Source organism: Boleophthalmus pectinirostris, unplaced genomic scaffold (genome assembly GCF_026225935.1).
Source record: "Boleophthalmus pectinirostris isolate CB_2022bp ecotype Guang Dong unplaced genomic scaffold, ASM2622593v1 HiC_scaffold_4, whole genome shotgun sequence".
NCBI lineage: Eukaryota > Metazoa > Chordata > Actinopteri > Gobiiformes > Gobiidae > Boleophthalmus > Boleophthalmus pectinirostris.
In genome coordinates this window covers 33,788,321-33,801,761 of record NW_026571353.1, presented here as the reverse complement: position 1 = coordinate 33,801,761, position 13,441 = coordinate 33,788,321, and the positions used below count along the sequence as shown (strand labels likewise).

The following is a 13,441-nucleotide window of genomic DNA, read 5'->3' as shown; positions in this document are numbered from 1 at the left end:
ACCACACACTATGTTTATAATCCGTGTAGCATTCGTTCATTTGTTTTTCAAAATAAAACCAGAAATAAGAAACTGAAAAGACAACTATTTTCTTCATTATTTGTCTCCAAAACAAAAATGAAAAAAAAAAAAAAAAAAAAAGGATAATGATTCTGTTTTTTTTTTTCAATTTTCGAGTTTTCGATTTTGGGTTTAAATAAATAATGGAAAAAAACGGATAACGACCGTTTCCTGTTTATGTGACTTAAAACTGCGATGCCGAACTGAACCAGGACTGAGTGTTGGAGCGGACCCGGAGGTGCGCTTGCGACTGTCGGGTGATCAGGACTGAGACCGGGACCAGACCAGGACCAGGCCCAGGACTGAGACTGGGACCAGACCAGGACCAGGCCCAGGACTGAGACCGGGATTGAGACTGGGAATGAGACCAGGACTGAGAATGGTTTAGTCCTGGTTCACTTCTGGTTTAAACCTGATTTAGACCTGGTTTAGACCTGGTTCACTTCTGGTTTAGACCTGGTTTAGACCTGGTTCACTGCTGGTTTAGACCTGGTTTAGACCTGGTTTAGACCTGGTTTAGACCTGGTCCACTTCTGGTTTAGACCTGGTTTAGACCTGGTTCACTTCTGGTTTAGACCTGGTTTAGAGCTACGTAGTTTAGTCCTGGTTCAGTTCTGGTTTAGACCTGATTTAGACCTGATTTAGACCTGATTTAGACCTGGTTCAGTCCTGGTTTAGACTTGGTTTATTCTGGGTTTAGACCTGGTTCAGTCCTGGTTCAGTCCTGGTTCAGTCCGGCATCTCATTTTAAGTCACAGAAACAGGAAACGGTCGTTATCTGTTTTTTCATTTTGGTTTTGGAGACAAATAATGAAGAAAATAGTTGTTTTTTTCCTTTTCTTATTTTTGGTTTTATTTTGAAAAAACAAATGAACAAATGAAACACCGATTGTTTCTGTATGCATTATTATGTTTTCAGTTTACTGTTTTGGCATTGAAATTTAGTTTTTTTTTATTCATTATGTCAGTTCCATGTAGATCTGTGTAACTTTAACTTCATGTAAATATATAAATTTAAACATGTGTGATTCCTCCTGCACTTGTCCCGTGTTCAGTGTCATTTCTGCCTGTTTTAAATGTGTCACTGATGATTTTAGCGTCTCTGAGTCTCGGAGAAAAACACCGCATGTTTCACTCTCGTACTAAACCAGATGTCCCACTTTGTACAGATGATATTTTATGTTTTTTATTTGCCTGACGCAGACTCTTCTCTCCGCACTCCCGCACCTCTCACAAAAACAACAAAAACAATGACGCAGACGACTTTTGTACAACATTACAATAAGTTTATACATTTTCACACACTTAAAACAGATGAGGTAGACGTGTCTTTGTTGAAATGAAGGACTTTTCATATTTTCACATCACAGAATGCGTCACTGTCCTTGTATCATTCGTTCATTTGTTTTTCAATATAAAAACAAAAAAACAACAACAAAAAAACAACTATTTTCTTCATTATTTGTCTCCAAAACCAAAATGAAAAAATGGATAATGAGTCGTTTTTTCAGGTTTCAATTTTGTAGGACTGAACCAGGACTAAACCAGGTCAGACCAGACCAGAACCAGGCCGGGACCAGACCAAGACTGAGCTCGGGATCAGGACCAGGACTGAGACTGAAACTGGGACTGAGCCAAGGCCTAAGATCGGGAACAGGACCACGACTGAGACCATGACTGAGACCGGGACTGAGACTTGGACCAGACCAGAACTGAGACCAGGAACAGGACCACAACTGAGACCGGGACTGAGACTGGGACCAGACTGAGACTGAGACCAGGACTGAGACCGGGAACAGGACCAGGACTGAGACTGGGACCAAATCGATGATGGAGACCAGGACTGAGGCCGGGACCAAACCAGGACTGAGACCGGGATTGAAACCGTGACCAGACCAAGACTGAGCCCAGGACCAGGACTGAGACTGGGACTGAGCCCAGGCCTGAGACCAGGAACAGACCAGAACTGAGACCAGGACTGAGGCCAGGAACAGAACCACGACTGAGACCGGGACAAGACCGGGACCAAACTGGGACCAGGCCAGAACTGAGACCAGGACTGAGACCGGGAATGAGACTGGGACCAGACTGGGACCAGATTGGGACCAGACCAGGACTGACAACTGTTTAGTCCTGGTTTAGTCCTGGTTCAGACCGTATGGAGCAGTTTAAGTCACGGAAATCCTTTTTTCCGTTATTCATTTAAACACAAAATCGAAAACTGAAAAAACAGATCGTTATCTGTTTTTTTTTTTTTTTTTTTTCATTTTGGTTTTGGAGACAAATAATGAGGAAAATTGTTGTTTTTTCATTTTCTTATTTTTGGTTTTATGTTGAAAAACAAATGAACGAATGACACACGGATTCTTCACACTTCTTCATTAACACTGTGAACATCGTCTGGCAGCAAAAGTAAACTACCTCATATGTTTTAAGTATGTTAGATGTTTGTAGAGCATGTGTAGATCACGTTCTTGACTCACTTTTGTCTGTTTTAAAATAATTAAATCTATATAATGTTGCCTTATTAGATGAGAATTGTTTCTTAATGTTAAGTGAAATGTTTTATTGATGACATCCTCGATTAGCTGTGGACCTCCTAGTGATCACTAAAATCAGTATTTGATATGAATATGTTTATTTTGTGGTTGTGGACAATAATAAAAGAAATCATTGATAAAATCCTTAGTTTGTAGAACTCTTTCTGACCCCACCAAGCTCACTGCTCTAAATGACACTTGACTTGAAAAGGTGCATGTTTTATGTTTTTGTTCTTTTCTGATCATCCAAAGTGGGACTATTTCTTGTAGACAGTATTCTCCAGAGTAAATCCTGGTGCAGAGCCACACATGCCACCGCTGCACTGTGTGTCCAGACCTTTAGAGGATCATATGTAGATTATCTCTCATAAAACACGAGGGGCTGTGCAGAGCGCACACTCAGCTCTGGGACTAAACTGCATTTTATGAACCCTGTAAATCTCCCGCTGTAAAGTGTGGACCTCATCACTCAAGGCCTCTGTGTCTGTATATGTACATGTATATGTATGTGTATATGTATGTGTATATGGCATCGTTTATAGAGACAGAGCTCTGGGCTTTTCCATGTAGCTCTAACTCATCCCCATATTATTGATCTGTGCTCCACCTCCTATGTCCTTATACCTAATACTTACATTTATCACTTAGACTTACAACAGACCATAAATAAAATAAAATTAGATTAGATTTTAAAAAATAAAATAAAATAAAATTAGATTAGATAATTTTTTTATTGAATTGAATTGAATTAAATTGAATGGAATAAAATAAAAATAAATAAAAATTAATTAATTAATTAAATTCAAATAAATAAATTAAAATAAAATAAAGTACAATTAATGAATTTGAATACAATAAATTAAATTAAAATAAATTTAATTTAATTAAATTAATTAAAATAAATTAATTAAAATTTAGTCACTTTTAAACCATTAAATACTCATGATGTAACATTTCTGTTTTGGAACAATATAAGATAACTACATGGAGAACGGCGACAGTCTTTATTTAGGATCAACAGTAGATTTTCCTGCAGTATTGGGGCTTGGGTCAGCGTTGTGCACAGCCTCTCCTCTCCAGGCCTTTAATCTGGACCAGGGTCATGTTTTATTCAGACGTATCACATTTCACATTCTCCTGTTTTTTGTCTCTGTTTTTGTAGAAGAAACTGGTGCTGACGTTTCACACCTCGACTCCCGCCGCCTGCAAACACCTGTGGAAGTGCGGCGTGGAGAACCAGGCCTTTTACAAGTGAGTCTGTCACAACAAAACACAAGAACCTACAGGGAACGTGTGAGAGCTAATGAGAGGCACTACACTGTCTACACAATATACAAGAAAAATATACAACCTTTATTTTTCCAACGATATGGAAATTTATGAGATTACAACAACAAAGTACAAGATTTATCGGTTTCTTCTTCCTGTCGTTTGCTTTAAGATTGTCTTAAAACGCCAGAAAAAATACAAAATGGATTTAAACAGCACATTTCTGAGTTTGACAATTGTGAGCATTTATGGTTTACAAGTTAGATTTTCAACAAAAAGGTGAGTGACAAATTGAAAAACTGTTGGCTAACTATCTTATGACCATTATTTTATTTCATTTGTTTATTTATTTTTAATTAAGAACAACAGAATTTAACATTTAACAAAATACAATAATCAACATTTAACAAAAATCAACATAGAAACAAAACGCAAAAACATAAAGCAACACCCACAACAAATACAAAACAACAACAAAAAAAGCTTCAGCTAAATCCGTTCTTTCTGGTCAGACGTGTTAAAATAAAACTAATTTTAAAGTCTGACAGCACTTCGTCAGCTGCAAAGTATCAGTAAGTGATATTCAGAGGATTTTTCATCATTCAAAAGATGTTTTTCTTTATTAAATTAGTAAAAGTTATGACAGTGGTGCGATCATTCTAAAAAACACACGGATAGAATACAAACATGGAAGATAAACAATCAGTGATGGGAGTAACGCACTATAAAAGTAACAAATTACTGTAATGCGTTACTTTTAGCTATAACACAGTAATTTAAGGTATTACAGGGAAAAAAAAATTTTAATATTTTACTTGGTACAAATGTCAGAAACTTGTGTTACAATGCATTTTTAACCTGGATTGAAGTGGTGGGTTTTTTGTTTTTTCTTCATACAAATTCGCTAAAATCACCGAGATTTCAGCAGCGGTGAAATGGCATCGTTACAGTTCCAAATGTCGGGACGGGCCTCGCATAGACCGTTGGGTAACCGCGAGCGAGATTCCAAGGCCTAGTCCAAGATTAGACCTGGTTCAGTCCTGGTTCAGCTCTGGTTTAGCCCTAGTTTAGACCTGGTTTAGTCCTGGCTCAGTCCTGGTTCAGTCCTGGTTTAGTCCTGGTTCAGCCCTGGTTTAGTCCTTGTTGAGTTCTGGTTCAGTCCTGGTTTAGACCTGGTTTAGTCCTGGTTAAGTCCTTGGTTTAGTCCTGGTTTAGTCCTGGTTTAGACCTGGTTTAGTCCTTGTTGAGTTCTGATTCAGTCTTGGTTTAGACCTTTTTTAGTTCTGGTTGAGTCCTGGCTCAGTCCTGGTTCAGTCCTGGTTTAGACCTGGTTTAGTCCTGTTTAGTCCTGATTCGGTCCTGGTTGAGTTCTGGTTAAGTCCTTGGTTTAGTCCTGGTTTAGTCCTGGTTTAGACCTGGTTTAGTCCTGGTTCAGTCCTGGTTCAGTCCTGGTTTAGACCTTTTTTAGTTCTGGTTGAGTCCTGGCTCAGTCCTGGTTCAGTCTTGGTTTAGACCTGGTTTAGTCCTGGTTTAGTCCTGATTCGGTCCTGGTTTAGTCCTGGTTCAGTCCTGATTCGGTCTTGGTTTAGTCCAGATTCAGTCCTTGGTTAAGTTCTGGTTCAGTCCTGGTTCAGTCCCGGTTTAGTCCTGGTTCAGCCCTGGTTCAGCTCTGGTTTAGTCCTGGTTTAGTTTTGGTTTAGACCTGGTTTAGTCCTGGTTCAGTCCTGGTTCAGTCCTGGTTTAGTCCTGGTTTAGTCCTGGCTCTGTCCTGGTTTAGTCCTGGTTGAGTTCTGGTTCAGTCTTGGTTCAGTCCTGGTTTAGACCTGGTTAAGTCCTGGTTTAGTCCTGGTTTCAGTTCTGGTTCAGTCTTGGTTAAGTCCTGGTTTAGTCCTGGTTCAGTCCTGGTTCAGTCTTGGTTAAGTCCTGGTTTAGTCCTGGTTAAGTCCTGGTTTAGTCCTGGTTCAGCCCTGGTTCAGCCCTGGTTTAATCCTGGTTCAGTCCTGATTCAGTCCTGGTTCAGCCCTGGTTTTAGTCCTGGTTTAGTCCTGGTTTAGTCCTGGTTCAGTCCTGGTTTAGTCCTTGTTCAGTCTGTATATGACGCAGTAATATTGTGATGTAACAAATTACTCTGAAATGACAGTAACAAGTCATAAATAAATAAAACATTACAATTTTGAAACTTGCCCAACAGTGTAAACAACAATTAAAAAAAAAGTAGATCTTAAAGTCCAGTGTGTAACTTTTTTAGTGTGGTACAGATAAAAAAGTCTTCATTTTAGTTTTGCTTGTTAGGTTTTGTGTTGACAGTCGCCGTTAGCAGTGATCTTAAATAACTCGACACTCAGAGGAGACACAGCTGATCGCTTCAAGGCTGTTTGAAACTCATAACTCCCTGTCAACACACCGACTCTGAAACGTACACATCTTTATTCGAGCTGCTGCGGTTCAGTTACAACTGCAAGGTCAATAAGTGCAGTCTAATTTAGGGTCGTCAAATGTATTGAAAATCAGATATTAATGGATAAAAAACTAGTATGGAACCTAGATAATCATTTGAGCAGGTATCAGTGCTAAAAAGTCACACTCACAGGACAGAAATGAACCTTTTCTGAATGTTTTTAGAATGATCTTGAGCTGTATCAGAACAAGTATAAGAGCACATGGACTAGTATATACTCATGAAACCTGGGGTGATCAGAATTTCAAAAGCAAAAACTGGGACACTCTCGGGTTTAGATTGTTTAGTCATAATGAAATTGTGAAAAGAGTGCGTAATTAAGGAAGATTGTTTTGCACTTGGCCCATTCACGACTAAATGTGTCATTATATGTGTCAGTATAGTCTCATTTTCTTTGTGTTTGGTCATTTTTAAGCAACTTTTCTGTATTTTACCTCAACAAATCTTAATTTATGCCTCTCTTTACTGTTGGTAAGTATTACATTTGTCCAAAACAGGGACACCTGGGATATTTTTATTGTATAAAACTTGCACAAATCACTGGTTCCGGATAAATCTGCTGAGACAGGAGACCCAGGGCTCAAAACTGGGACTGTCCCGAGTAAACAGGGACGTCTGGTCACTATAAACCTTACACAGATGTAAGACCACATGAATATACAAGAAAGTATCACGTTGTCTAAAGAATAGTGTTTTTATCACATTTATCATTGTCATATTGGATTTAGTATCAAGTATCAATTCTATTCCTTAGTACCGAAATTAAGTTGTGACAACACTAATCAAATTATTCAATTTTACTGCATTACTAAAAAGTACTAAGAAGTTGGTAGAGTTGGTGATTTGATCTCACTCTTGACATAAACATCACTGGTAAAGCGTTCAGATTCACTGATCCACATGTTGCTGGTACAATTCCAGCTCCTACAAATGAATATTGTTGTTGTGTCCTTAACGCACCCAGTGTCTGCGTGCCTTGAAGATGGAAAAGTCCTGTATGAAAATGTGCGTTTACCATTGACCACTGTCCCACACTGGTCCTCCGTCCTGAAGCAGCTCCTGACACAGCGGCTGTCAGCTCCACTGTCACAGCTTCTGCAGCCGTAATCAAATCAGATGTTCAACAGCAGCGTGACGGAGCAAACACAGACTCACATTTGCATACATGCTAACCCCAGTGAGTGATGCACCGTCCACCAGAAAGGTTACATACTGTATAAACAAAAAAACATGAATGTGCTCACTTTAGCAGTTCATATTTCAGGTCTTTTTCAAATATTATAGGTCCTATATGTGTAAAATCTCTCAGTCGTCCAGGTAGAAGCCATGGGAAAATGAAGAAATTCAATTTGTCAAATGGACAAAAGTTTATTTGGTCGAAGACGTTTCCCTCACTTATCCAAGCTGCTTCTTCAGTTCTGGTCACAGACGCACCTATTTCTTTACAGTTTCTGTTTGGTAGCTAGACCTACCTAAACTGCACTGAGTGTGGGGTCGTATGAGCAGAATCAATCAGGGCCATAATGGAGCTGTCACACCTCTGGGTCTTGTATTACGCAAATCTGACTCCTGTGAGATTTAAGCCATTTTAGAATGTTGTTACATCATTAAAAACAGACCTGGAGTTGTGTTTTGTTTTCATTCACAAACTTTATTATTAGTCTGCAAAACTTTGAGGGCAGGAGTGCTACTTGGAGATACAAAAATTGTGCAGAATTGTCGTTTCGGTGCGCTTCAGTGTAGGGGCCAGTCTCAAATACAAAGCTGAAAAAACCGAGGCACTCAAAAAGTACAAAATAATTAAAAGCCTTTAATACCACATGGCAGATAAAGTTTTGCGTTTCGGCCCTTCAGCCTTCATCAGGGCAAACTATTATTCATCTGTCTGCTTCTCTAAAGCCCAAAAATGCTCCGTTCTACCTTGTGATGTCAGGAAGCGGTAGTTTTCATGTTAACATCTACATTTTACCTTTAGTTCAAGGAAATTCCAAGGCAGAAATTATCCAAATGATTCTAGTGAAGGTGTGTGGAATTTAAAAACACAGTGAAGCATTCCCTGTATTACCACATGACATCACAAGGTGGAACAGAGGGTTTTCAGTTTGAGAGAAGAACTCAACCTGGAGGTGTGGAGTATTTGTGTGTTAAACATTTGTAAATTAAACAAAACACAATGCCACGTTTGTTTTTGATGAGGAAACAGCGTTATAACATAGATCTGAAAATGATGTAATATGGGCCTTATAATGCTTCTGAATTTAAAATCACAAATCTAGCTGCATTTCTAGCCATAAAAATCAATAAATTTCATATTTAACTTTATTTTTTTAGTTAATGTCTTAATAAATATATGAATGATGGTGTCTGATGTTTTGTGTTTTTTTCAGATGTGCGAAGTCCAGTCAGATCAAGACAGTCTCCAGCAGCAACATCTTCTTTAAAGGGAGTCGCTTCAGATACAGGTGACCACATTTTAACCAAAATTAATAGTTATTAGTATTATTGCTTGACCTTGAATGTTCCATAATAGGACATTAAAGTTCTCTGTCTTTCTTTGCCAATTGCAGATGTTTTTATTGCTAAAAATTGCATTGTAAAACATGCATTCTTACTCTGAGCTGGGTCGCCTCTCTCCAGATCTGACCTGTAACTTGGCCTTATGGGGTTTCCTGCTTGTCTCCATGGTGATGGATAGGTTTAGTGCTATACTGTGGAACATTTTACTTAAGAGTTACTTAGAACCACTGTATCACCGTATCAGAAATGATTTGAGTCCACACATGTCGTTTCTGTGTCTGCAAGTCTTCCCTGTCCACACAGTTTTGAGCATATTTGTTTACGTTTTACAGAAACTAAACTTAAAACCACATGGCTCATTTGCATAAACTAAGAGCTCAACAAAACAGCTCTCTCCTTGTGCCCTGACGCGGTTCAGCTTCTGTCGGATTAAAAAGGACACAAGTGGAATATGAGTGTTCTTTCTGTGACAGAGGGGTGTTCTGCTGTTGGTGAGTCTGTTCTGTGCTTCTATCGCGTTGGAGATGTTTCATGTTAAACTTTTCAGAGATTAAACATCTGCAGGTCAAACACATAGACCTTGTAAGTAAGTTGCAGCAGCCGATTTCGATCTGAGGAAGATGGCAAGTGTAAAAACAGTCTTTTCTCCTACCAAACAGTTCTAGCTCCGCTGTTTCCCGTTTGTCTCTGGTTTGTTTAAACTGTTTTCCGTAATAGCGTCAGATGATCGATGTCACAAACCCAGTGAATCAGGAAGGCTCAAGTCACAGTGACGTGGTCCAATAAGGACGCAGCTAGAGCTCTCAGCTATCAGTGATTTCAGGCATCCACACGGTGCCAGATCAGATCTGTACTCAGATGAATTCGTGGGAGCTGGAGGCACCAGATCGTTCCGTCTCTGGAGCCGTTTTCCATCGGATTAGTGTGAACGAACTCTGCATCCACAACGAAAACGACTGCAATACGTACTAGTGTGGATTTATGCAAAACTTTCAATTTGAAAATAAATATAGGCTACAAATATGTACTAGAGCCCGACCGATATGGATTTAGTTGTGGCCGATATGAAACCGATATAATGGGAGTTGGAGCTGCCGATAGCCGATATAATCGCCGATATATTTAGTGATGTAAAAATTCACTGTAAATCTTGAATTGATTAAAAAACATAGGTTTGGCTCTAGTGGATTCTAAATTGGGTTTATTTAGGCAACATTTATTGTTATTTTGACTCTTAACATCATATTTACAGACAGTAGATTGGCCTAATGGCATTTTTGCATCACATTCTAGCTACTGTTACTGTCACTGCTAGTGATGGGTATTCCAGTTTTGTTTTTGTTTTTTTGGAGAACCGGCTCGGCCCCCTAAAGCAACTGACTCTTTCGGCTCCCAAGCGACTCTCCAAGTTTAGTCCTGGTTTATTCATTTTATGCTGAACTGCAGCCAAATATGCACTTTTTTTAATCCTATGCACACGCAGATTTCTGAAAGTTTCGTTTTCAGCCGCTGCTGCTGTCAAACTACGGGTCTACATGCGGCATGAAGAGAAAAAGTGAGAAAAAGAGAAAACACGGCTCCCAATAAGAAGCAGGCTCCTGTTGTTCGCTCTAAGAGCCGCTTTGATCGCGACCGACCCATAACTCCTAGCTAGTAAACTATCGCTATTAGCCTTTAGCCGTGCGCGCCGCGGTAATTAATTATATGCATAAATGTGGATCATTCACACGTCTATTCACAGCTCATTTACATATCAATACTGGTCCAGTAACAAATATACGGCCAATGTAGTCACTTTACAATAGACCAATAGAAAACAGCCTGTTTATGTGTGGGAGCTACAGCAGCTAATCGCTAACAAAACCTAAACTAGCTTCAAAGTCGATGTATTTCCAACACTCACCGCTCACACAGGCTCCTCCTCACATCACAAGTCTGCACTAATAAATGTCCTTTTTATCCAGACTCAAACTGATTGTCCGAAAAATAATATAATCTCAGTGTTGCGCACATGAACACGTGAGTGAAGTGACGTCACTCTGGTGGTGTGTTCAGGGACAGTACGGACACAGACACAGACAAATTACACCGCAGATAAATACTGATGCGGAGCCACATATTAGGACGTTTATCTGTCTGTAAATTGGATTAAATGAACATAATGTAGAGAGTCTAAGCTTTATAATGAGGTATAACATGCCCACGTGAAATATCGGCCCATATCAGCAAGCATATCGGCCGATAGCCGATATGTCTCCAGGTGCCCATATTGGCCAATAATATCGGCCAGCCGATATATCGGTCGGGCTCTAATATGTACCTTAGAGCAGTTTTGTGATGAATAAATCATAAAATGAATTAAAAAACATGAATAAAGCATAGAAAAACATAAATGTATTCAAAATAAACTATATATCAGCTGTTCTACAAGAGAATATGCGGGAAAAAATCAAGTACAGGGACTTTAAATCTTGCCTGTCTGAACAGTGCCCGCTCGTAACAGTTGCCTGAACATCTGTGCTCTTAATATTTAGTTAACAGTATTTTAATAACAATCCGGTGGAGTCTTGGAGCTATTTTAAGTCTCTGTAATGGAGGGTCTAACCTGCTCCCGGAAACTCCACCACTGCACTGTGTAATCTGATGAGAAACAGATTCGTCTCTATGTAATTACTGTCTCTGTGCATTTCCTTGTTGTTTTTCAGGACATGACTAATATATTGATGATGTTGTTGACTTTGTTTTGTTGTGTTTTTCTAGTGGACGAGTGGCCAAGGAGGTGATAGAGGCCAGTTCAAAGATTCAGAGAGACCCACCCGAGGTCTACAGGTACGTTATGAACAATGGGGAAATAAAGAAGGAAAAATACACACTATACAAAGTTATGAATTTGCAAATCACAAAAACTGAAATGATTAATTGTGTATTTGACTGCCATGTTTGTTTTGGTATAGACAGATGTTGTGATAATACATTAAAGCAGTGGTTTCTTAAGTAGGGAGACTTGAAAGATATAATTTCAAATTCTGACACAGTAATTACTACATTTTTTGTTGAATATAGGTGGAAAAACAATAGACTTCTTGAATAAGTACGGGTTAAACAGCAAGGACACCACGACGCATGAGTGAATGAAGTTTAATGTTATATTAAGTAGGGCCCAATCGATATGGATTTTTTTGGGGGGGCCCATATGATACCGATAAAACAGGAGTTGGAGCTGCCGATAGCCGATATAAAAGCCGATATGTATTTAGTGATGTAAAAATTTACTATAGATCTTCAATTGATGATAAAAATTAGGTTTGGTTCTATTGGATTTTATATTGGGTTTATTTAGGCAACATTTATTGTTATTCTGACTCTTTACTGTCATACTTAAGGACAGTAGGTCGGACTAATGGCATTTTTGCATCACATTCTAGTCTGTAAAGAAAGTAAACTACCGCTATCAGCCTTTAGTGGTAAAGGCGTGCATGCCACAGTAATTAATTACATGCGTAAATGCAGATCATTCACACCTCTGTTCACAGCTCATTTACATATCAGTGCAGGTCCAAAAACATGTGTACAGCCACTACAGTCACTTTACACTAAGCAGGCCTTCCCACGCATAAACAGGCTGTATCTGTGGGAGCTACAGCAGCTAAATAATGAGGAGGAACCAAAAGTAGCTTCAAAACTGACAGATTTGCAACACTCACCGCTCACACAGGGAACTCTCAGATCACAAGTCTTCACAAATAAGTGTCCTTTTAATCCTGACTTAAAACAATCGTCTACAAAAATAATATAATCCAACATGTTGACAGCAGCTGCATGTGTAAACAAGAGCATGTGAGTGACATGAGTCTGGGGATGCGTTCAGGGGCAGTACGACGTCACACATACAGACAAATGACTCTGCAGATAAATACTGATGCAGTGCCACATATAAGGAAATTTATCTGTCTGTAAATTGAATTAAATGGACATAATATAGAGTCTAAGTTTTATAACAAGTTATAACATGCCCACGTGGACAATATTGGCAAGATTCAGTCCAATAGTTGATATTTCTTCCAAGTGTCCATATCGATAATATCAGCCAACCGATATATCGGTCAGGAGGGCGCACGGATTGGAGTAAAGCAGTTTAAATAAGGCTAAACCGAGTAGCTGCTGAGTCTATTAGAAAATAATATTCCTAACTAGGGATACAGCGATACACATACCAGTATGGTTTGATATCAGGTGTCAGTGCTCTGTTGATACCAAGAGCCGATACTGCACTGTAACTGCTCTCCGTCTTATTTGTTGCTTACGTCTCGCCTCTGAGCAGTGGGGTGACCATAAAGAAACACATAAACTGTTCTGCACGTTAAGCTTAATCATGCACAAGTGACTGTATCAAGTATAAATATATTTAGGACTCTTCAAAGGATAGTGCTGCTAGGGTGACCAGATTTCCAAAATAAAAAAACTAGGACATTGCTGGTTTGTGGTGGTTGGTAATAATAAAATGTGAAACGAGTGTGGAATTAAGGAGAATTGCTGTGCAGTCAGTATAACCATATTTTCTTTGTGTTTTTTTCATTTTTAAGCAGCTTTTCTGTAT

The 13,441-nt window shown here is 39.1% G+C and overlaps 1 protein-coding gene across 2 annotated transcripts in view; it reads left to right on the top strand.

Moving 5' to 3' along the window:
• frmd3 (FERM domain containing 3) overlaps positions 1-13,441 on the top strand; it is a 161,348-nt gene that overhangs the window by 108,998 nt on the left and 38,909 nt on the right. For both annotated transcript variants that reach the window (XM_055161663.1, XM_055161664.1), the window contains exons 10-12: positions 3,763-3,851; positions 8,715-8,789; positions 11,605-11,673. In XM_055161663.1, coding sequence (XP_055017638.1) covers positions 3,763-3,851; positions 8,715-8,789; positions 11,605-11,673 — 233 coding nt within the window. The remainder of the gene's footprint in view (positions 1-3,762; positions 3,852-8,714; positions 8,790-11,604; positions 11,674-13,441) is intronic.